This window comes from Desmodus rotundus, chromosome 6 (assembly GCF_022682495.2).
Source record: "Desmodus rotundus isolate HL8 chromosome 6, HLdesRot8A.1, whole genome shotgun sequence".
Classification (NCBI taxonomy): domain Eukaryota; kingdom Metazoa; phylum Chordata; class Mammalia; order Chiroptera; family Phyllostomidae; genus Desmodus; species Desmodus rotundus.
Genome location: NC_071392.1, coordinates 69,633,181 through 69,659,366, shown reverse-complemented (window position 1 = coordinate 69,659,366; position 26,186 = coordinate 69,633,181). Strand labels below are relative to the sequence as shown.

The 26,186-nt window shown below is 37.5% G+C and overlaps 1 protein-coding gene across 5 annotated transcripts in view; it reads left to right on the top strand.

Moving 5' to 3' along the window:
• Positions 1-26,186, top strand: part of CADPS2 (calcium dependent secretion activator 2) — a 575,679-nt gene that overhangs the window by 533,128 nt on the left and 16,365 nt on the right. For 4 of the 5 annotated variants that reach the window (XM_024555170.3, XM_024555169.4, XM_024555172.3 and 1 more), the window contains 3 exons: positions 1,067-1,150; positions 1,254-1,286; positions 17,555-17,662. In XM_024555170.3, coding sequence (XP_024410938.1) covers positions 1,067-1,150; positions 1,254-1,286; positions 17,555-17,662 — 225 coding nt within the window. The remainder of the gene's footprint in view (positions 1-1,066; positions 1,151-1,253; positions 1,287-17,554; positions 17,663-26,186) is intronic. The other variant, XM_053926174.1, reaches the window with a different exon arrangement.

Here is a 26,186-nt window from a genome sequence, read left to right as displayed (position 1 = left end):
TACCCTGCAGTGCGTGTACCTGTATTAGCTCCCAACTTCTTTGTAAGCTTTTGAAAGCAGGGAATGATCCTTATGTATCCAATTAGAACTGCTTGGTAAATGCTTATTAACTAATGTCAGACTTTATTTTAGTGTTACAAGAGCCCAAATGTTACAAGGCAATATCTGTTCTTTTTTTAAAGTATTCAACACCTTCTGTAGATAGAAAAGGTTAGGGAATGGCCAAGTGATACATGATAGAAGGAATCTGATTCAGCTTGACCATCATTACGTCTAGTTATCTGTTTTTTATTAAGGCATAATTGACTTAAAATATTAATGTTAGTTTTAAATGTACAACATAATGATTTGATATTTATATATTGTGAAATGATCACAATGAGTCCAGTTAACATCTATCCTCAAACATGTATACAGTTTTTTTATTGTGGGGAGAACTTCTAAACATCTGTATTGAACTTGAAAGCTGCTTAAGGGATAGTCTCAGACTTGACTGGGGCGGTCAGTACAGCGTACAAAGGATGTGCTGTAGAACTGTGCACCTGAGAGCTCTGTGGTTTTGCTAACCAGTGTCACCTCGGTAACTTCAATTAAAAACAATAAAATAATGGAAAGAAGAAAACAGCTGGGTGGTAAATGCCTAAGAAAATATGTTGGTTTTGTCCATTAAAGTTATACATATAAATATTGATATTTTATTGCAACTATCTGCTCTGCATGATACTTTCAAAAACAATAAATTGTTTACTTTTAAAGCAAAAAAAAGTATAGGCTCAGGAATTTAAAGTTATTTACTAATGGTTTAAGTTATTTCACATATCGTGACCAGACTCCTATTACATATTATTCTCCTGTATTTAAAAATGTCTGTGTCACATCCAGAAATTGGAAGGGACCTTAGAGTTCATCTTCAGAATGAAAGGGTGAACACCACGTGCCAGCCCCTCAGCCGTCAGTCTGTACGCTGTGGGCTCTGCCCTGGCCAAAGCTGGGCCGGGAATCACTTGCCTTCTTGCTAGTTTGTGTGCACGGTCGTTTGCTCACACTCACCGTGGACTGCTTACAGTTTGTTGCAGTGTTGGAAGGGGTGTTGTCTAAGCTGTCAAGATACGACGAAGGCACTTTCTTCTCATCCATTCTGTCATTCACTGTAAGTATGCGAGTGAGTTTTCTTCGGCTGCCTTTTGACTGTTGTCATAGTATTTATTGACAGTTAAAAAGTAATTCTTATAATTATCTCTTTTCCACTTAAGGTGAAAGCAGCTGCAAAATATGTTGATGTTCCAGTAAGTATTTTTGTTTGCTTTTTAAAACTATATATAATTTTTTAATGATTATGGTTCATTACAGGTTTATTTCAAATCTTCAAACCAGTGCCATTTCTCCACGGGACAGTTTATTTTTCTTAAGGGCTAACCATCACAGCAAGGCCGGGCAGGGTTTTTCAGTGTGCTTTCCTGTACAACTAGTCCTGTACAATGTGGGAGCTCTTACGGAGGTCAGTTCATCGTGAGAACGTGTCAGCCCCGCTGCAGAGGGTATTTAGAGCCCACTGGGATGGGGCAGAGAAATGCCTCAGGCTCTTCACAGAAAGAAACGCACACCCTCCCATCCCTTTATCTAAGCGCCAGAATGGGTTTCTTATAGAGGTTAAAGTGCCAATAAAGATGAACCAGTTAAATCAAAGGACTAATTTTCTAAATGCAAAAGTATTATAAATCAGTATTCACTTTGTTTAACATTTAGTTTTTCAAAGAATTATTGGGAAATAATTACAAGCTATAAACTTGTTAAAAGATTAAAATACCATGAGAGGACATTCTGGAACGTACGTAGCTGCAGTGAAAGAATTCACATGATGGGTGGAGTCAAAACATTAGTGCAGCATTTTTAAGTTGGTAATCATAATACGATTAGTTTCTGCCTTAAGTCTTATTATCACATAACATGATTAAGGTCTAAAATGTTATGTGTAATCATATACCTTGGTACATGTATCTATTTTCGATGAATTAGAGCACAAATGAAAAAAACGTAAAATTTAAGTTAGACAGAATGTACGTAATCTCATCCTTAGTGAAGACACGTGAGCGCATCACACCTCTGCGTCATCACCGTGCATGTCGGTGGTGCCCGTCCTGGCCGGCTCTGTGTGTCACTTGCAGACGGCTGTTATTTTGTAGACACATAACTGCATTTTATAGGGTGACAACTATACAGTCCCCAGGTTTACTGCTGCTCTAGGTATTATGAATGAACAGTTTAAATGAACAGGCCATCCATTTTCTTGCCTTCGCATGGGGTTTCTTTGAAGCAGGGCTTTTTCACTTTACGAAGGGTTCCCAGAGAAGCCTGGGTGTACCCCTCCTCCTGTACCGAGAATCAGAACATTACTGCTGGGCAAATAAGCAGAAATAGTCACATGTGTAGGTTCCAGCACAGCAGCAGCACAAAAGAGAAAAGGGGAGAATTAAGGAGAACAGTTGGTATTTATTATCTTTAAAAAAAAGATTAGTAATCATGAGAACACATTGGAATTCCTAACATACTTTATAATATAGTTTTGCTTTTATTTTGAATTACAAACGGGATGGCACACCATATTTGTTCCTGTTGTTAGGGCTTTTGAAGTTCTTAGCTGTACTAAATCTGTTAGACCCCACAGAACTTCAGAGTTGAAAGGTACAGAAAGTGGTTCATTCCCTCCCCTTCTCAATGAGGAACCCTCCTCCCCTAATATCCCTCACAAACATTTTTAGTGATTGCAGGGTCATCATAGGGCAGCCTCCTCTCATGTATAATGAGTTGAAATTCTGTAGCTCTATGACTTCAGCCTTGGTTCTGATCCCTCTTCTATATGATAATTATTTGATGATAATTATCATGCCTCCTCTGCCCAAGAGATATGGTAACTATTCAAAGGGATACATTGCCCATGGAATTCTGATTTTATACATTAAACATCCTGAACTTCTTCACTGAAATAACTAGTTAAGTATTTGTTGAGCATGTACGAAGTGCTAGGCCCTGTGCGTAAGGGAGGAAAATATGCATTTCCTGCTCACAAGCTGTTCAGAGTCCAGGGATAAAAGAGAGAGAGAAATAGACATATCACGAAAACAGCTATAGCAAGTGTACCCTTTATCTTAGCATTCACTCTCTAGATGAATTCCAGCATACCAATGTCACTATTAAATCAAATTGGCCACCTCCCCCACCCGCAGCGGAGCTTACTAAGCCACAGATGTGGTCAGGCAATGGCAGGTTACTAGGAAAGAAGTTTCTCCCCCAAATCTGGGCATTACACCTATATTGCTGATACCGCTGAATATTAACTTCAAAAGCTATGAAGTGCTGTTGATTCTTAACAACACTGACTGTTTTTTATGCTAAAACTCCAGAAAATGAGCCTCTTTGGAGCAGTGTTTTATGGAGAACTTTATAGAAAACAGAACACTGGCTCACCTTTCACAAAAATCATCTCAAAACTGATCAAAAGCCTGCAATACATAAGCTATAAAGTTTCTAGAAGAAAACCTAAGAGAAATATATATGGCCTTGAATTTGCTGATGATTTTTTTTAGATACAACACCAAAAATATCCATGAAAGAAAAAAGTCAAAAGTTGGACTTACTAATTGACTGCTCTGTACTGTTACGAGAATAAAAATACCAGTCACAGACACATATTCAATAAAGGACTTGTATCTAAAATGTACTGTTGACACTCAACAATAAGAAGGCAAACTCTCTCTCTCACATGGATGTTTCTCCCTCTCCTAATATCAATAAACATTTTTTAAAATGGTATAAGGATGTTCATGGACGTCAGGGGAAGAATGTATGATCTCAGTGAGAGCTTAAACAAAGAGATAGTAAGCATTAAAAAGGACATGGAAATCATAAAAAAGAGCCAGTCAGAAATGAGGAATACAATATCCAAAATGAAGAATGCACTAAAAGGAATCAACAGCAGATAAGATTAAGTAAAGGATCAAATCAGTGATTTAGAGGACAAGATAATATTATGTACGAAAGCAAAGCATCAAAATAAAAAGAGAATTTTTAGAAATGAGGAAAGTCTAAGGGACCTCTGGAACAACATCAAGAATAACATTTGTACCAGAAGGAGAAGAGAGAGAGCAAGGGATAGACAACCTGTTTGAGAGTTCCAGCCAAGATGGAGGCATAGGTAGAAACCCTTCACTTTCTCGCACAACCAAAAGGAGGATAACAACCAATCTAAAATCAATAAATAACCAGAAACGCCAGAAAATCAAACTGCACGGGAACTCTGACAACCAAGGAATTAAAGAAAAAAATCAACCAGAACAATCAGACCCTAACCAGTGAGAACCCACAGCGAGGCCAAGCGAGTGCGGCCAGCTCAGAAAAACCACGGCAAAGTGGCAGACCATGCGGGCAGGGCTGGCTGAAGGCGAAACTGAGACGCAGAGCTCACTGTGGACTATGGCGGTTCCCACGGTGGTTGAAACTCCCAGTCTCACATGAGAGTTTGTTGAAAAGTGGGCTAGAGACAGCAGGTGAGCTGCATGGTTCCCTCTCTGCCCCTCCCCTACGCCACTGTGCAGCAAGGAGGATTGCCCTGCCAGAGTGAATACCTAAGGCCCCGCCCCCTTACGACTTATCAGGTGCACCAAGACAAAGAAATATGGCCCAAATGAAAGAACTCAGCAAAACTCCAGAAAGAGAACTAAAGTGATGAGATAGCCAACCTGTCTGATGGAGAATTTAAAGCCCTGGTAATCAAAGTGCTGACAGAACTGATTGAGCGTGGTCGAAAAATGAAAGAACAAATGAAAGATACCCAAAATGAAATAAAGCAAAATATTCAGGGAACCAAGAGTGGCAGGAAAGAAACCAGGAGTCAAAGCAACGATTTGGAACAAAAGGAAGAAGTAAACATCCAATCGGAACAGAATGAAGAAACAAGAATTAAAAAAAGTGAAGAGAATTACAAACCTCAGAGACAACCTGAAACATTCCAATATCCGAACTATAGGGGTGCCAGAAGGAGAACAACAGCAAGAAATTGAAAACCTATTTGCACAAATAATGAATAAGGAAAACTTCCCCAATCTGGTGAAGGAAATAGACTTTCAGGAAGTCCAGGAAGCCCAGAGAGTCCCAAAAAGTTGGACCCAAACAGGAACACACCAAGACACATCATCATTAAGCTACCCAAGATTAAAGATAAGGAGAGAATCTTAAAAGCAGTAAGAGAAAAGGAGACAGTTACCTACAAAGGAGTGCCCATAAGTCTATCAGCTGATTTCTCAAAAGAAACTTTGCAGGCAAGAAGAGGCTGGAAAGAAGTATTTGAAGTCATGAAAGGCAAGGACCTACATCCAAGATTACCCTATCCAGCAAAACTTTCATTTAGAATGTAAGGGAAGATAAAGTGCTTTCCAGATAAGGTCAAGTTAAAGGAGTTCATAATCACCAAGCCACTATTATAGGAAATGTTAAAGAGATCTGTCTAATAAAGAGAAGATCAAAAGTATGAACAATAAAATGACAACAAACTCACAACTTTCAACAAATGAACCTAAAAGAAAAGAAAAACAACAAAAACTAAGCAAATAACTAGAATAGGAACAGAATCAGAGAAATGGACATCACATGGAGGGATTTCAGTGGGGAGGGGTAAGGGAGGAATGGGAGGGAAGTACAGGGAAGAAGAAGGATAATTAATAAGCATAAAGAGATGGGGAGAGATAAAAATGGTTTAGGAAACAGGACTCAAAGAATTTATATGTACAACCCATGGATATGAACTAAGGTGAGGGGGATGCTGGAGGGGTGGGGGTGGCAGGGCAGAGGGGTAATAAAGGAAAAAATTGGGAAAACTGTAATAGCATAATCAATAAAAAGTACCTAAAAAATAAATAACAGTCTGGAGAAGAAAAAAAAAGAGAGAGAGAGAGAACTGTTTGAGGATGTAGTGGCTGAAAACTTCCCTAACCTGCTGAAGGAAAAAGTCACACAAGTTCAGGAAGCATAGAGAGTCCCAAGCAAGATGAACCCAAAGAGACCCACACCAAGACATATATTGAAAATGGCAAAGGTTAGTGACAAAGAGAGAATCTAAAAAGCAGCAAGAAAGAGATAGTTACCTTCAAGGGAGTTCCCATAAGGCTGTCAGTGGAGTTGTCAATAGAAACATTTCAGATCAGATGGGATTGGCATGAAATATTCAAAATGATAAAAAGCAAGGACCTAAAACTGAGAAAGGTCATCATTTAAAATTAAAGACAAAAATACAAAAAAAAAATTGACAACAAAATAAAGAGCTTCCAAGGCAAAATAAATAAATAAAGCTAAAGAAGTTTATTACCACCAAATCAGATTTGCCAGAAATGTTAAGTGCCCTGCTTTAAGAAGAATAAAAAAGAAATAGGGAGAGGAACATAGGTATAAATAATAAAATGGCAATAAGTAAGTACCTGTCAATAAGAACCTTAATATAAACAGATTGAATGCTCCAATCAAAAGGCATAGGGTGGCTGAATGGATAAGAAACCATATGTATGCTGTTTACAATAGACCCGCCTCAAAACAAAAGATATACAGGTACTGATTGTGAAGGAATAGAAAAAATATTCCATGCAAATGGAAACCGAAAAAAAGCTAGGGTAATGATACTTATATCTGACAAAATGGACTTCAAAACAAAGGCCATAACAAGAGACAACAAAGGTCACTACATAATACTAAAGGGATCAATCCAACAAGAAGATGTAACCCTTGTAAACATATGCACCAAACATGGGAGCACCAAAATTATATATAAAGAAAATCTTGGTGGACATTAAGGGGGAAATTGACAGCAAGACAGTCATAGTAGGGGAATTTAACACCCCACTGACATCAATGGATAGAATATCCAGACAAAAAATCAACAAGGCAACAATGACCATAAACAACAAACTAGATGGATGGATTTAATTGATATTTACAGAACATTTTATCCCAAAGGAGATGGAAAATACATTCTTCTACACTGCACATAGAATATTCTTAAAGACAGACCCCATGTAAGAACATACAATAAGTCTTAATAAATTCAAGAAGATTGAAGTTATATCTAGCATCTACTCTGTTCACAACGATATGAAACTGGAAATCATTCACAAGAAAAAACTGAAAAGCACAAAGAAATGGAAGCTAAATGAGATGTTATTAAACAATGAATGGGTTAACAGCGAGATCAAGGAAGAAATCAAAAGTTACCTGGAGACAAATGAAAATGAACACGCAACACCAAATATCAATGGGATACAGTGAAAGCCTGCTAAGGGGGAGGTTCATAGCATCGCAGGCCTACCTCAAGAAGCAAGAAAAATCTCAAACAATCTAACTTTACACTTAAAGGAACTTAAAAAAGAACAACAAACAAAGCCCAGAGTAAGTAGAAGGAAGGAAATGATAAAGATTAGAGTGGAAATAAATGACATAGAAACTAAAGAACAAAAACAAAAACCCAGAAGATCAATGAAACCACCCTGACCAGTGTGGCTCAGTTGATTGGGCATCAATCATCCTGAGACATGAAAGGTCACTTCTTCAATTCAATGAGAGGGCACACGCCTAGTAGTGGGTTTGCTTCCTGGTTAGGGTCAGTTGGGGTGTGTATAAGAGGCAAATAATTGATGTTCCTCCCTCACATCAATGTTTCTCTCCCTCTTTTCTCCCCTCCCTTCCCCTCTACAAATAAATAAATAAAATCTTTTTTAAAAACAATAAAGATCAATGAAACCAAGAGCTGATTCTTTGAAAAGATAAACAAGATTGATGAACCTTTAATCAGACTCATCATGACAAAAAAAAAAAAAGAGGACCCAAAGAAATAAAAATGGGAATATGGGAATGAAAGAGGAGAAATAACAACTGGCACCCCAGAAATACAAAATATTTTAAGAAAATACTGTGAACAACTATATGCCAAGAAATTGAGCAAATTCGGTGCAATGGACAAATTCCTAGAGACATAGGATCTTCTCAAACTGAGTCAGAAAGAATCAAAAAACTTGAATAGACCAATTACAACTAATGTAATTGAAGCAGTAATCAAAAAACATGCAGCCAACAGAAGTCCTGGACCACATGGCTTCACAGGTAAATTTTACCAATCATTCATAGAACTAACACCTATCCTTCCTAAACTGTTCCAAAAAATTCAAGAGGTGGGAAGACTTCCAAGTTCTTTTAACAAGGCCAGTTTTATCCTAATTCCAAAACCAGATAAAGACACTACAAAGAAAGAAAGTTATAGGCCAATATCCCTGATGAACATCGATGCTAAAATCCTCAACAAAATATTACTCAATCAGGTCCAGCAATACATTAAAAGATCACGTACCATGATCAAATGGGATTTATTCCAAGGATGCAAGATTGGTACAATATTCACAAATCAGTAAATATGATATATAACCTAAACAAGGATAAAAAAATCACATGATCGTGTCAATAGATGCAGAAAAAGCATTTGATAAAATCCAGCACCTAGTTATGATAAAAACTCTGAGCAAAGTGGGAATAGAAGAATTAACCCAACATGATAAAGTCCATATATGTAAAACCCAAAGCCAACATCATACTCATTGGGAAAAACTAAAAGTGTTTTCCTTAAGAGCAGGAAGAAGACAGGGATGTCTGCTTTTACCACCCTTATTCAACATAGTACTGGAAGTTCTAGCCACAGCAGTCAAACAAAAAGAAGAAATAAAAGGCATCCAAATTGGAAAGGAGGAAGTAAAACTCATTTTTCACAGATGACATATATTATATAGAGAAAACCCTAAAGACTCCACAGAAAAACCTCTAGATCTCACCCTGGCTGGTGTGGTGCAGTGGATTGAACACCAGACTGAGAAGCAAAGGGTTGCCAATTCAATTCCCAGTCAGGTCACATGCCTGGGTTCCAGGCCAGGTCCCCAGTTGGGGGCACACAAGAGGCAACCACACATTGATGTTTCTCTCTCTCTTTCTCCCTCCCTTCCCCTCTCTCTAAAAATAAATAAATCTTTTTTTAAAGGCCATTTAAATATGGTGTGTATGAGCACAATCTTATGAATCTTTATAATACAAACTTTTTGTGACGCTTCTTTATAAAAGAAAAAACCATTCATAAGAGAAAAATCAATATATTTCTGAAGAAGAATAAATTCCAGTGTCTTGTGCTTCCTGGGAAGGAAGCTGGTGGGGCCATCCGTGACATCTTTCCGATCAAGGTAACAACTGTGACCTTCAGATGGTTTGGTAGATTTGCTCCTGGTTAAACAACAACTGTGTCCTGAAGAGGCCTTCCTGTTGTAGTTACACAGTTCACGCTCCCCTCCCCGAAGTGTTGAATGTTCATGTGGGCAAGACCTTAGACATATAAGAGAAGCAAGACTGGGAGGGGGTAAATCTGTCCTGTTCAACAGTAACTTAGAAGAAGGGAGCTTTGACCTAAAAGAGGGCAAGCTAGTAGATGCAGCCCAGCATGAAATTGGTCAGATTAGCTTCACGGATAGGAACACTAGGCCAAAACCAAATATTCAGGAGGGTTATATTATTAGAACTAATCTGTCCCCCTAAAAAATATTGCCTATCTATAAGATAGGAGAGACATAGCTGATAGCAAGGTATGTTAAAAAGCTGTGTGAAAATCATGAGAGACAATAATGTGGGTTAGCTGCTAAAAACAGACAGATGACAACAACAAAAACCCCATAGGCAGCACCACAGAGAAGCTACACACCCAGACTAAAAGCCAGGCTGCCTGTGTTAGAATTCTTGCTCTGTCATTGTACTTAGTGTCTGTGTAACCTTGGGTACCAGGTGGTTTTTTAAACAGCTTTATTGGGATGTAATTGATATGTTAAAAACTGCACATACTTAGCCCCGGCTGGTGTGACTCAGTGGATTGAGTGCCAGCCTGTGAACCAAAGGGTGGCTGGTTCAATTCCCAGTCAGGACACATGCCTGGGTTGCAGGCCAGGGCCCCGGTGGGGGGCCGCATGAGAGGCAACCATACATTGTTTCTCTCCTTCCTTTCTCCCTCCATATCCTTCTCTCTAAAAATAAATAAATAAGAATCTTTTTAAAAAAACTGCACATATTTAATATATACAATTTTATGAGTTTGGACATGTGCATATTACCCATATGGACACCAGCGTTTTATCAATAAAATGAAGACATAAGTATTCCTCTTCTAGGCTTGTTGTTAATATGTTAAGCACTTTTCAGCATTCCTGGAATGAAATCTGTGCTCAATAAATATGTTACTATCACATATTATTATTATCAATTATAATAAAATCTAGTGTCTAAAAATTTATTATTTTACTCAAGAGGATAGAAGTAGGAACAGTGACTAAAATCTACTGGGAGGCAGAACCGAATTAATGTAAGAAAAAAACTTAAAAAATAAATTGTGTACAAAGGTGATATATTGTAATAGAACCTATACTACTAGTGACTAGATATGGCACTGAAGATTTCTGCATCATATGGGAATATGGCCAGATGACATTTAAGGTCCTTTCCAAGTCTAATTCAGGAATTTTGTTCCATAGGTCATATTAATTATGGGACATTTGGGTGAGCGTATGTATAAAATGCCTATTGAAAATTGTCTTGTTAATATTACCACACACATTGCATATGATCTCTGCGCTAGACAGTGAGGTGACACAGCTAAAGAAACCTGAAGGACATGATAAGGATTACTGTTACCAAGAAAAGACCAAGGACAATGAGTGAGGAAGCAAAGGAGAAACTCCCACTCGTTGGTTTTACAGTGCTAGTGCCTGATCCTGGTTGTCTGTCCTGAGAAGATGGAAATAACTTCTCTTTCTTGTTTTCATTAATAATTCTTTAAGTGTTCTGTCCTCCTATGACGCTTGCCATAGCTTTCTAATCCCCCAACTCCCCAAGATGTGGCTTGAATTCAATTCTGTATTGTATTAATTTGATGTGGAGTCCAGGATCTCAGTTCAAGTCCCACCTGCCCCATGGGTTTCCATTTTCCCACCTGAGCAGTGAGGGTAGATGTATAATCTTTGTGCTGAAAGCACTTGTAAATATAAAGCACTATTGTAGTAAATGGGGTTGGTATTTCTCCTACCTGGAATGGTGCTTCCAGCTCCCATGCATTTCTCTGCAGCTTTTCTGCTTCAGACATGAGTATTTTCCAAAAGAAAAATCATGTTTCTTTCCTAAGTATGAAAAATAGTAGATTGTTTTTAATTCATTTTCCTTTTATTTTAGATTAAGCACCTTGCATATATTAATGGTGACTTTTAACGTTACAGTTGGTCAGTTCATTACAATAATGTTTCCCCCTTTCCTTTGCTTTCTTGCTTCTGATATTGTTTATTACTTAGATAAGGCCACTCGAATACTCAGCGTCTTATGTCAGATGAGAGCCAGGCAGAACATGGGGAACAGAGCACCTGCCCCCTGGGAGATACTCACCTGGGGAGGGAGTGATGCCCACCAGGGCCAGATTGCGAGTCTCACCATTGTAGGAGCGGGGAAGGTTGTGCTTCCTAGATGAGCAGTTTGCTTCTCTCATCTTTGTTCCTTTGTTTTTTGCATGTTTGGCTGGTCTCTCTCACATAAGGTAAAATCCATAGATACCTCTGGACCCTAACATTCTAGTATCCTCAGGTCTCCTTGAAGCCAAAATCTAAAAGGTTCCAAATTGGGACTGAGTAAATCAATCCCAGGCAATATAAATTTTAAAAGTCAAATGAAATAATATCCACAGCATTTCAACTTCATTTCAAATCCTCACTTTAGTTTTTGTAGTTGACATCATGACAACTATAGATAGATGAGAAAAACATTAGTGAACGTTTTTATAAACTGGTAGATTTAATACCTTCGTCATCATTACAACCATTACTCATGAAAATAATGGTATAAAGCTAGTATGTAATACACATATTAGCACATTCCCTGTCTGGTACTCCTGTATCATCCGCTATTTCTCTAAACTCTTAGGTGTTACTGATCCTAATTATAGGTTAGAAATAGCAAGAGAGACACTAGATGCTCAAGTCTCAAACGGTCAAGGCACAGTACAATTAAAATTGAACCCCTAAACCTCAGCTGAAAATCAACCTGCCTCTTTTCCTTACGTGTTGGAGGCTAATATCTTAAGCTATCATTCAGTATGGCTTTTAATATTTAAAATAACCTGTTTAGAAGGATTTCCCCAAGTGAAACAAAAATGTTTAAACATACTAATGCTTAGCCCTATGAATGCATAAACTGTGTCACTATTTAGAAGAAATCGTGTGAAACATTCATGTGACTATTAAGTATGAATTCAATACAACTACCTAAGTCATGGGAGCATTAATTACAGCACACTCTGATTTCAGATACGCTCATAGATAGCTTGCTGGGAGGGGTCTGCTTTTTACTGACTATACTCCCAGGGAGCAGACAGAAGAGCCTTTTCCAGAGCAAGAACCCTGGGGCAATGGAACCGCTCTCCTTTGAAAACACAAGACTGAATGAAATGGACACATTCAAAACATACCTTACATCCTCCAAGTCTAAAAGTGTTTTCAAAAGGATCTGGGTACCAGTGTCTTTAATTCAGAATTTTCTTCCCAATTTGGAGACAAAATATATAATAGTGTTAATTAAAGGAATTTTGAATGCTGCTAAAGTTAACAAAGAGAAAGGTGAGTCTGTGGCTGCTTCACCACGTGAAATAATAATTTGGAATTTTTCTAGAGAACAATGAGAAATCTTTTCATCCACTGTTTTAAAAAATAGGTAAACTACTATTAAATCATATTGAAAACTTTGTATCCTTGTAAATTTCTTATTGTTTACATTTCGTCTCTTGTCTTTCTTTTTGTGAATCATTTCTCTTCCTGGGCTTATATAATATTGAAGTTGGCATGAATCGAGTTAAAGGCTTCAGTTCTATGTATTTCCTCCTGCTTTTCTGTGTGAATATAATTTTTTAACTTTGTAGAAAACATCAAAAATACATTTTTTACAAAATAATCCTCATCTATACTTAAAACCCTCTATTAAAGTATTTGAGAACATATAATTTATTTAAACTGCTCCAAATGCTTTTGAAAAGCTTAACTATAAGAACACTTTTACTCATATAAATATAGAAATTGTTGCATAAATGTCAAAGTAATAATGGATATATTAAATAGCAAAGGAAACAAAACTGTTTTTAGCAATACCTGAAATAAGTTATGTGTTGGCAGCATTGTGTCCTATGTTCTTTGATGATCAATCATAGCCTGTTTCTGAGTCTGAAATGCTAGACCGAGATAAAAATTGTTTCTATGACAATTTCAAATTGAGAAGACAGGCTATTGTTTTAAATCTTACAAGATTCATTTTTTCCAAATGGGGATAGTGACCAGGTGCAGGTGTTTCATTTACAAAGCAGGCAGATTATCATATGTCGGAATATCACTGTTTCACTCTTGAGTGTTTCTTTAAGGCAAGCTTTTCTACGTTATGAGAGGTGCACTTTTAAATCAAGTCATTTACACTGTAGCTTCTAGTTGATGTTTGAAACTAGAATAATATAGTTAAAAATTCTTCTCCTTGTTAAATAGACACCATGACAGTGTTTGCATAGTGTATTGTTAACCCCCAGTGGAAGGTTAAGCGGCTTCTCCTGTATCTAAATCTGTTGCTGTGGAAAATGACTGGCAGCGTCGCACCCACCTCCCCATGAATGCGGAAAGCCGAGACTCGCACCTGTGGGATTAGGTGTAGCGGCAGGAAGTCAGAGCATTTACAGCATATAATTAACAAGGATTTTTTTTTCTCGTTTTTTAAACAGCATGTTCATCTCACCAGGTTAAGTAGTGATTAACACTTGAAAAAAATTTGCTGAAGTCTGCACCCTTACTTAAACTCATTCACTCACTGGTGTATTCTGTTCCTTATGCAGCCAATGTCTGAGGAACTCACCTTACCATACTTTATTTCCTTCACTATGTATTGATTTCTCTATGCTTATGAGGAATTTTTCTGGGGCTTTTTGTCTCCTTTTATTACAACTTTGTTAGCCAAATTCTGTTGTTTTCTGAATTGAATTAGAAGTAATTTAGGAACTCCTATTTAGAAATTACTACCCTAATGTTTATTAGAGAGGAAAGTTAATGTTAGTGGACCTGAGGCTCTCAGAGGTTCAAATGCAAGTATGAAAAGAAGCATTTACTCTCTGTAAGAGATATTTAATACATGGTGCGCTTGCTGTGTGGTTCTTAATTGTTATTTCCTCATATTCATTAGGAACACTATAATTCAATTACCAATATAGAAAATATTTCTAAATATAGCTCTCTAGAACAGAAAACTTTTAATACAAACTCATCCTAATCCACAGTTGTTGAAGTTTAACAGGCGGCTCCTTTAATAAAACTGGTGGTTAAGTTTGGTGGGCCCTCACTCGTACCAAATTTGTAGCAGTTTGACTCCGAGATGCAGCCACGCACATTCTTTTCCTTTATACCCCAAAGCAAACTTAACATGACGTGTTCAGTTGGTTTTGCCTTTTTTTAAACTCAACTTCATTTCTTAACATGTAATTACGGAATTAGATGCAGTGGCTTCCAAAGTATGTAAATTTTACTGCCATAAAACAGAGTCTATGCAGAAAGGAGCGCTGAACCAGCAATAATGTCTTCTATCCAAACACATTTGTACTGTAAGTAGAAACTGTTTAAAAGGAAAATTACATCTTTTTCAGCAATTTATCAGAGATAATTACCTTTCATACACCAAAGGAAGGATAAAGTGTTTTAAAGAACTACAATTCTAATTGGTAATGTCACCAGCTGTTGCAGTTACTCTTACTTGTGTATATTCTTTTAATGATTATAGTCTCGTGCCATAAGCCACATGAAAATATATTCACTAGGTGTGAAATTCCCATATGTCAAAGTTTCTAGAATAGGTAAACAGCTCAAAGATAGAGGAAAAAATAATGCTAATGAGGAATATAAGAATTCTAAGTTTGGTTTCCCAGGCAAGTGGATCTTAATTTGCCAGAAGGAGAGAAAATGTAATTTCAAAAAGAAAAAAAGAAACACTTAATTTGTTGAAATAAACTTTTAAATGAGCTTTACCTCACACCCTCAACCAGAGATTCTTATTTCCTTAGAAAGTTGTAGAATTTTCTCAGCTTACTGATTTTTGTATTCCATCCCTTGAGTCTGCCAAAGGGAACAGCATTTAGTTTTCTTTTTGGCTTAAACTGTAAAATGTTTCTTAGCTTTAGATGGTAGAAGATAAACTCATCCTGGACAATGTTTCATGAAGCCTAGTGCTATCTTGAAAGTGATCAAGGAGGCCAAAAACTACCTTAGAGTCTATGTCAAGTGTTTAAAGTCATCAATCTCCAGTATTCCTGGCTGTAACTTAGTTTCCAGTGAGTCTGATGGGTCAGGTGATTGACCAGATTCAAGTTCTAAGCATGCGCTTCCATTGAAAGGCAGAAGTAAAAATGAGGTTGGGTGGGGAGAAATGGTGGAGAAGGCAAGCCTTTCATTTGTCTGTTCCCTAACGGCCATTTTAGTGGGGCTGTCGCCAACTGCCGTGGTCTTACATACATCACAGCATTTTGTTCCAGGCACGTGACCGCAACTCAGACTCGGAGCTAACTTGTTGTTATGCACAGAAAGTTGTTCTCGTGTCATTTTCATTCTGTGGCGGGATGTTTCCTGAATTTTCTCATTTTCGATGTTTTGACAGAAACACTTGAGGATTAGTTGTCCTCATGTATCTCACAGTAGTTAGTAATCTTTGTACAGATCACCCTGCCTCTGCACTGGGAAAGCTGATGCACAAACACCCCCACACCCATAGAAGAAACCAACCTAGGTTTCTCTTGATTATCCGTAGAGTTAACTTTCAAACACTGCTTTTGAGAATCATGCAGAAAAATAGAGAAGGAATGAATTTAGTGGCCTCCCTTGCATTTGGAATATATTACCTACCTTGTCAATAGAAGCTCTTAAAGGAAAGACCAGTGAAGACATGTATATAATAGTTTCAAATTATAACTGGTAACTAGTTTTGTTATATCAGGGTTGTGTTTGAAAGGATCCTTGAATTTACCTGGTATATATTTCCCTTTAGGCTAATACAAAAGCAGTAAAACTTGCTGTGTTGTACATTGCTGAGAAATAACTTTGTTACCAAAAATCAAACCTTCATTAATGAGATGTGTTCATTGCCTATAATGCACGCTGGTCAAGAGATGGGGAATTTTATCATTGAATATAATATATACCCCCCCAAAATGTGTTAAGAACTTTCCTTCATCTAAGGAGAAGGCACTGCCAGCATCATAACATCATTCAGATGTATACCTTCACTTGTTTTTCCAGAGGAAATGGATCATTTAACTATTAATGTTTAATAGTTAACCACTTGTTATAGCATACTTAATAGTTAAATCATCCACATCCTCTTTCACCTACTTTCCTTGCAATACTTACTTTTGCAAAATAAGTCCATTGGAAGAGGTTATAAGTGTATTCTGTGGATGTGAAATGATGCAAGACTAACTTAGTTGGCATCAATTCTGTAATTTAGTTGCTGTTGATGCCATATTCTAATTGAATAAATAAGTAAATATAGATTATGACTCAACCCCAAGTGTACATCATACAAATCAACATTTTTATTAACTAGTCAGCTATATGAAACTCAAGAAAAAAGTAAAGTCTAGAAGGAAAACTACTTAGGAGCCATCCAGGTTTTTTATGCAAGGAGGAATTATATTGACTGTCCTATCTCCTCTAACATTAGAAGACACCAAACGTTGGACAATTGGAAAGTTATCTAATCCACACCTTTGGCTCTTCACAAATACTCTCATTGCATTTCTAAAATAAAACAAGTCCTTGAATAGTGTTGATAAATGTAAATGAATAGAGGCAATGGATAAATTATAAAATTTTGCTTTATGTTTCATTTTGTAATACATTACATGTTTTTTTTTTTACCCATTATCTTCCTGATAATGTTTTATTCAGGTTAGTAAAAAATTTATTTTGTATTCCTTGAGCACCATAGTGGTTGAGGAAGGCAATCAAGGAAACCTAACATAATTTGTTTTTAATATATATAGATAAACCTGCTAGACACAATGGAAAGCAAATTGTATTTGCAATTAGGAAATGATTATTGCATGTGGAAATTTTTTGAAAAATTCATTCATGTACTGTTTGGCATATTGACCTTTCAAGATAGCCATTTTTTTAAAAAAGATATCTCATAACAACCACATATTTCTAATCGTTTTAATAATGATGAATAACTATGACCTCAGGTTATTGACATCAATGATAAACTTTTATTTGCTTTAATTATGGAATTGACTGAAGGTCCTCATTGTTGATTTGGGCTTGAGCATATTTTTCCAGTGCAATTTTTGAAATGATACAGTGAATGATTTTCCAGAGTTCTGATTAAATATGTTCACAATGAAGATCTGATATTATTTTCTCCCCATGCTTTTCCCTCATGACAGAAACCAGGGATGGATCTGGCAGACACCTACATTATGTTTGTTCGGCAAAATCAGGACATTCTTCGAGAAAAGGTCAATGAAGAAATGTATATAGAAAAGTTGTTTGATGTAAGTAGCTACTCTGCAAGGTATGCTGGCATTCTAGGCACCGTGAAGGAAAAAGCTACAGTCTGATGAGTTTGCAAAGCACTCTCCTTTGTTGATCCTTTTTCTTCTATGCGGCTATTATAGTTGATAGCTTTATTTCTTTGGCTGCTGACAGAAGCCTTAATTGGCTTATTTTTGTACATGGAAACTGTCACTGTTAGGATGAGAGTCTCAAAAACCTTCTAAGGTTAATTTTAACAAGCAAGATGATAATCAGTTTACAACTGTGTACAGCAGCATCTCACTTGCCTGTGCAGCATGCCATAAACAGAATCCGATTGTAATGGACGTGGCCCCTACTGTAAAAGTTTCCTAAGTAAGTAAAACATTCTTCTGTTAAACACAGAAATAAGCTGCGGGAAAGCCAAATATCTGCCACTCTGCTGTTACTGAGCATTTTTCTCTTGATTTGCAGTACTGATGTATGCTCACATATACTACTGCCATTCTCTCAGTATGAGAGTCTTCGTGTAGGCATAGCAACTCCTAGAAGTGGGGGGTTGTGATTTTAGGTGCCATGGTCATCAGCTCCTTTCCTGAGTATCTGTAAAGGAGACCAAGGGAGCAGCCCATTTCAGTAACAATTAGTCATTCATTTGTAGTTATTAACAGTCAGTTCAAAGGAAATGGTACTTTGCTTGTGACATAACTGCATAATTCACCACAAGGCTGATTCTGAAATGTAATATTTGCTTTGAACTGTATTTATTTATGTACATCTCCACATTTTAGAAGTGCTTTTCTGGCAGTTTCATTTAATTATGCAAGTTACTGCGAATGTTTTCATAACAATGATTCACGGGCTTCGCGGTGACTCTGCAGCTCTGACAGTCACAGAAGGCGCTGCTACGTCATCATCCCCGCCATGGTCTGTCATGGCGGGGCTCTCTGTCTGTCAGACTGGGTGGTCGAAATGAGTCTTACCTCTCATACTTCATATTTCTAGCCTCTACCCAGGCTGTTTTACAATAAAAGTATCATCTGTTTTAATAAGCTAAGTGTTAATATGTGTGAAAGAATGATTTCCTAAAAGCTTTGATGCCCTGCGGGGGTAGAAAAATTATCATCTATCCAGCTGGCTCTTTTACAAAATACTGAAACCATATTAGCAACTTCTGCTTCCATTTGGTATTGCTTTGAATTTACAAACATATGTTTCACTTCTAATTTCTCTTTCTTTTTTTGCTTATGTGGTAATTTTCAAAAGTGTTGCACAGAGAAGGAACGTTGAGTTGATGTTATCCCCATTATGTTTCTTTTTTGCATAGCAAAAGCACATATTCTGCGGTGAAGGAAGGTAGAGCCATCCTGGAAATGGGTCATTGTACACAGACGCGTGGGAGTGCTTTCTTAACGTCTCCGATTTCTGTGCTGGTGGCCTATCTATTGCAAAGCTTGCTATCATTCATAACAGAGGCAGTATGTGTTCTCTGTAAAGATATTCCCCACTCCAATTCCGCTTTATTCACCAAACTTCTTTTGAAGACCTTTGTGTGGTAACTATAACAAATGACGCTAGCAAGTGGGTGCAGGGAGGCCAACAGTAAAATGAGGTGCTAGTTTAATTGTCCTGGTTATATACCTTTTCCTTTCGATGCCCAAACGCCTGACATGTCTGTGGATTCACTTCTAAAAGGAACCCTTGACAAGAAACTATTCTGCTTATTCATGGAGGTTTTGTCATTTTGCAGATCCCCAATAGAACACTGGCCTTGTTATTTGTAAAATGGTTACAATGGCCTTAAGCATTCTAATATTTTTAAGTTTTACGTTTGTATTACTGTAATTAAAAATAAAAAGTAGACTAATTCTATTGACATGTCATCAAGAATAACATGTATGAGGGGGTGCTAAGAGTCCCTAATTAGCCAAGACTGAATTTGCCTCAATTACAGTTAATAAATGAGAGGTTATCAAGTATGTGTTGAAAGGTAATGTACAATGTGTATCTTAAGCAACAGATCATTACTGAGAGACATTATATAATTATTGGAAATCTGCTTGGCTGGAGCTTAAAATAATATTGTTAGGTGTCAAGAAACAGTGGAAAATAATGACCCTATAAAGACTGTTAGCATCCTTAGTTTATTGCAGATAAAATATTGAAGAGGACAATTTTATTCAGGCACCATGACAAACTTTTGCTATTCTAATTAAAGTACTTTCTGAGTAGGTAAGGCAGTGCAGCCTCCTGACTTCGATGCGGAGGGCAGCATGTCTCTGCGTCCATGTGCAAATGCACACACACACCAACTCCTGAAATATTACAACTACAAGTATCCTTCGAAGATCAAAAAAGTTAATAATGGGACAAATGTCAAGACATCCTACTTCACTCCATAAGTCGTTAAACTTACAAACTTTTACTGGAAACAAAAATAACTTCAAAAAAGTGTAAACAAGTTATGGCAGAACTATGCTGTTAATAGAAGGAACCAGCTTCATTTAAGGTATTGGGTTGGCCAAAAGAGTCCATTTAGTTTTTTCCATAAAATAAAAGACACATATTCCATTTTCACCAATAACTTTATTGATTTGGATATTTTGAGTATGTCAGCTATCTCCTGCTGTTGGTTTCCAGTGGGTAGAGGCCAGGGGTGCCGCTAAATATCTTCCAATGCATAAGACAGCCCCACAACAAAGAATTATTTGGCCAAATGTCAATAATACCAAGAAACTTCGCAAACCACTTTTGACACATTCAGTCAGTCACAGCACCTTCTCCATACACTGCACAAATCTTTTTTTGAGTTTCAGTTGCGCTTTTACCTTTCTTGAAATAATAAAACATAATACACTGAAAATGTTGTGTATTTTCTTCTATCATCAATATTAAAATGAATGCACAAAAATTCTCCAATTTTGATAAGTTTTTTAATGCATGCTGTTATTACAGCTGTCACAATACAATCTAACAAAATTGTTTCAAATAAAGTTAAAGACAACTAAGCACTACTAGAGCCACCATACAGAAAAAACTAAATGAACTTTTTGTGCACCCCAGTATAGCCCTAATCTTTTCAAATTATCAAAAAAATGTAGTAATAGCCTTAGCTATCACCACTACCATTCCTATGGTACCTCCATGTACACATGCTAGGTGCTTTACCTATGTTATTTCTAACCTTGTTGGCTAGATGCCACCATCCTCATTTCATCCCCATTTTCAGTTTAAGGAATCTGCCATTCAGAGAAGATAAGTGACTTAAGTGTGGAATCGGACTTAGAAATTCAGATTAAAGTTTCTTTTTCAGTTTAAAAAAATGTATCTTATCTGGATAAGAGAAATCTTAAAGGAAGCTTCCTGTAGTAGGAGGTCACAGATTCACCGTACGGTTTTTCTGCTTGTGGGCCATCTCTCTTACCCCAGTGTCCTTTTTCTTCTCGTGTAAAATGTTGTTGTCCATAGTCTTTTTAAAATTTTTATCATATCAAAATCGTTTACAACTTGTCTAATCCCAATAAGAAAGTATGACAAAGCTTTTCTAATTCTGAAATCCCTTTCTTAATGCCTACTCTAGTGTTCTTCCCACACTCTCCGGTGGCAGGACACAGTGTCAGCCGCAGGCACCCGTGTGTCAGGAGAGAGGCTGGTAACGTTCCTTGAGAGCTTTGGATCTCTCGTTGGGAAGTGGTGACACTATTTTACGAGACAAAATTGACATCTACAGTCGTTGCCACAAGAGTATTCTCTGCGGTCATTTCCTAATGTCTAAGAACATTACAAAACTGAGGGTTTGACTAAAGTGCACCAAACCTGCCCCTCTAAACCTTTGTACATTTACTAGTCGTTTCCCACCTTGAGTCCCTTTGAAACAATTTCGTTTTAGCCCTCATGTTGCTGCCGACACATCAGGGTGCAGTATTTAATTAGCAAATCATGCAGATTAAACATTCTCTTGTGTTATAAACTGATTAAGTATTTAATTGTTGAGGAGTTTCATCTCAACAGTATTTTTAAAAAATACTGTTACAATATCTTGCATAATTAAAAATAATTATTTAAATGATAGTTAATAGTTACATTCATCCAAATAGTGTTTCATACAGATTAATTTCTCAGGATTTTCCTTGAAAAGAATTATTTTCAGTAAAGAAAATTTAAATTAAACATTTCAAGTAAAATTGACCTCAAGTAAGTGAGTTCAGTAGCCAACTACATACATGGGTTTGGGGTGGGGGAAGTATTACAGGTAAATGTGCTTCTCAAAAAAACTAATTTTGCACTTCTATGTTCCTGTTTATCTCTGTACATCCAAATAAGAAAGGGGGGGAGTGCTCAGAATTTTTGAGTGTAGTGTTTCACACCAATGCCCCAATTTTTAATTCGAGAATTTATTCATTCTCAGTAAGATTCTGATTCTTAAGTTATTTAAAGATTCGGTGTATTGTCATGTTCAGTTTCCAGGAAGAGTTGAAGCCTGCAGAGCATGGGTAAGACCAATGGCGGAATAACCCTTATTCTCTACAGCTCCCTCAGTGCATGTATTTCGAACTGACCATCTACTTTCTCAGTAATATTCTTTGAATGGATTTCTTTGTGTACGTAAGTAGCCTCTTTATTAGGAAGACAGGCTGAATCCCATTAAGATTAAAGACCTCTTTGCCTTCTTGCATTTGTAAATTCTATGATATTATAGATCTATCCCTTACATTTGAATGTCGATTTAAAAATAGCCATTTTCCTCTTTTCAATGATCTTTCACTCTCAAATGTACAGAAGGTTTTACATAGACAGCATAAGTTAGTATATATTCCTACTCCAGAGTATTTTCTTTGGGGTTTTGTCTCTGTATAAAAAGAATTCAGGTGTGAGACATTAACTGTGGGCCCATTATGTCCAATCATGATTTTCCTGTCAATATTCAAAATTACACATTAATATCACTTGCATGTTGTCGGTATCATTTTTCTTTTCTAGCAATGGAAAGATGGATGACATAAGTTCAAAGACGTACTTGAGGCTATTTGAGATCATTTCTTTCTAAACATGTTATGTTGTGCGCCCTGGCACCTCACTGTATATTCCAGATAGATAAAAAGTTTGACTTTGTTTGATATCTGTGTTCTAGGAACGGCATTCCATGCATTTCACACCTCAGATGTTTTAACACTCTGTGGAGCTGCTTTAACACATTGTTTTGTTTTGCTTTTAACTGTATATATCCCTGCTTTGTTTTACCTATAGAATCTGGACTCAAATTGCAGTTGCTTGACCTCTTTTGATATAGTCTCAGTCACACTTGTTGGGTATATTGTCTTGTCTGCCTCAGTAAATGTCACACAGAGCTTGCTCCTTAGCTATTTTTTCCTCTCAAAGTTCATTTCGCTTTTAAATCTCTGCTCTCAAATTATAGCTGTCTGGTTCATTTTAGTTAATAGTCCTTATTTTCACGTTAACTTATTATATGTAAGTGTAAGAATTTATTTTTAAAAAGGATCTGTTTTGATGTATGGTGTGTGCCAAAATAGCTTCGGCAAGCCCAGACGCAACTCAGAGCGGGCGGAGGTCCTCATCTGATCCAACGGTGGGTGAATTAGAACCTGAGAAACTTGAGAGAAGCGTACCTAATTGCCTAAAAGAAACTCAACAAGAAAACGCATTGTAGCTTGTTGATCTTATTTCTTTGATAATTCAAAAGACACTTCAAGAAATATGTGGACTTCTTACTTATGTTCTTGAAATGTGATCATGAACCACAATTGTCATTTGGCACATTCCCAGAAATACACATCTTTGCATGAGGCACCTGGACATATGCTGCAGGTCTGGTAGAATCAGCTAATTAACAACACAGGCTTAAACAGGCACCTCATCTGGCAGTGCAGTTAGTTGCCTGATGGTGCTCAGCGGGATTGGGTAGTGCTTTTTATTTTTCTATCCTAATGGTCTGCTGCCCACCTAATTTTGCCTTATTGTCAGTCACTACTTACCGCAGCTTGGGGCCCTCCCAGGAGGCTAAATTATTATCAAAGGATTAGGGAGATGTAGCCTTGCAGCTCTGACATTTCTGATTACTTGTCTATGCCAGAACACTAATTAGCTGTGACTAATTAAGAAAAATGTTCCTGCCATAGAAAACCATTTAAAAGAACTGAGGAGAAGAAAAGCAATTCAAAAGCTGAGCAGTGCTCAGCTTTACTGATGCTCTTTAGATTTCCACCAAGCCTTAACTCACCTTTAATGGTGCTCAAGATTAGAAAAACAGCTCACATTCGAACTGATCTGAGCTTTCTCTTTGAAAAGGAGAAATTTGTTGATCACCTAAACCCTCTTAGCAATAGCAATCGTAAAATTGTCTCTGATGAATGGAAGGTGGCAAAACTCTTATTTTCCCCCAGATATTTTTCTGAACACCAAATGCGTTAGGTATGCATTCGCATCCATTCACTCATCCAATAACAGAGACTTAATACTCACTGAAGAAACTAGAATAGTCTCTCTACTGATGTTATAAGAGATAGTTGAAATGATTATAAGAAACAAGTTGAACATTTCAAAAGTTATTTAGTATTGATTTCCTGCTGCTACCACATTTAAGATGGTCTGGAAATTCCGGCCTCTCCATGCAGGGCCTGGTTTTTCCGTGGTGACTCTGCATGTTTGCACCACAACTGGCCACAGAGACTCAGTGGAAATATCCCGGCCTCCCCTGGGGCCAGCACCTCTATCAGTTGACCAGTGTGATGTTTTCAAAGAACTGAGAGCTACTACTCTCCTCCTCCTGACACCTAACTTCATAAGCAAAGGACACATGGCTTTAAAGCCATTTTCTATTGGGGCTTTTTGAAATTCCCCTGTCAGCCACCCCCCTTTGTCCTGCAAGCCCACCCTGCATCACCATTCACAAGTGGGCACCACAGTGGTGGCCAGATCGCCACCATTGACTAAGTCAACTAAAAAAAATCTGTGTAAGGAAGTGGCTACTGTGGTAAAGCCATCGTTCAAAGTGTTTGTCAAATGTAGTGAGAGGAAATTATAAAAGAATAATTTTCAAACTATTTATAGACACCTAAACTTGAGACAGAGACCTCAATTTCTTGATCTCAGTTCAGTACTAAATGACCATCTAAATGTTGCTGTCTTAATCTGGGCAAAATATTTTGTTTGAAATAAAGAAAGTTCTAACCCCTGCCTCACCTAAGTTTTTCATGCTGATTTTTAAACCCGTTTCCCCTTTTCTTCTCCATAGAGAGCCAAAAGCAGGTGGCCAGCATCCTCTGGGGAATACTCTTCCCTACACGTGAGGACTGGCAGTAGCCCCCGGTCATACGTGTCTACTCCAGGACAAATAATCCCTATTTGTTTAACTTCTTTTCATAGGCCCCCTTTCTAGCCCTTTAATCATCTTTGTGGCTGTTCTTTGAAACTTCTCAAAGTGATCTCTGTCATGTGTAGGGTTTAGAATCAGAAATAGGATCTAGTATTCGAATATGGCTGAACAAGATTCTTTCCAGCCATGTCACTATGTATGCATTCAAATCCATAAGTGCCCCGTACTGTTGGTCTGCCTCATAAATGTGGTTCCGTGTATTGTCCACAGCTCTTTTTGTTGACTTTCCCCTCAGCTACTGCCCATTTTATACATTTACAGTAGATATGATTATTAATGTAGAATGTTCACTCAGTCGATGTTTTGAATGCATGAGGTCTAGAAAACAAATCTGATTTGCCATTCAATTACTATGTGTCAGGAATGGGGGTGGGTGTCGGGATTAAAAGGTTAAGCACTGGTTTTGTCCCACATGTTGGATATCACTGTCACAATGACTCAGTAGGATTCTAATTAGAATGAAGAATTGAAACTCCTCTTACTGTTAATCGTTTACTCATCCAACCAGCACTTACTGGGCATCTTCCGCAGGCCACTTACTGTGCTAGAGGCTGAGGATATGATGTGAAGTGAGATAGACAGCATCCCTGCCCTAAGGGAGCTTACATTCTTATGACCAGATGGGTCTTTGGAAGAAGTTGATTTCTATATTAAAATATTTCATCGAGAAAGTAGGTGTAAACAGATTTTTTTTTCAAGTGGCTGTACTGTGGAGAACTAAAATGCAGTGCCCTTTCAAAACAGGTAATAGTGATTACCTATGAAAGGTGTTTGTTAGTTTATTTCTCTCTATTGCACGTGGATGGTTGAACACTTGCCAAAAGCTAGGGTCAACACAAAGGTTGTACCTAGCTCCAGTGTGCGCAATGTCAAGTGCCAGGACTGTCAGATACGGGTACACCCTCCCCCCTCTACCCTTCAGGGGTTCTTTGCTCAAAAGCCAAGCACACACCAGCTCCCAGGAGAGGCGTAATGTTCCCTCAGACTGAAGTCAACAATGCCACCGCAATGATCATTTTCTGCCCTTTTTACAGAAAAGCTCATAAGCCAACACATGTAGAAGGCACCCAGGAAACGTCCGTTAAAGAAAAACATACACAGGGAACATAGCCAGCCGTACTCCAGCCATGCCCCAGGGCCCCAGATAACCT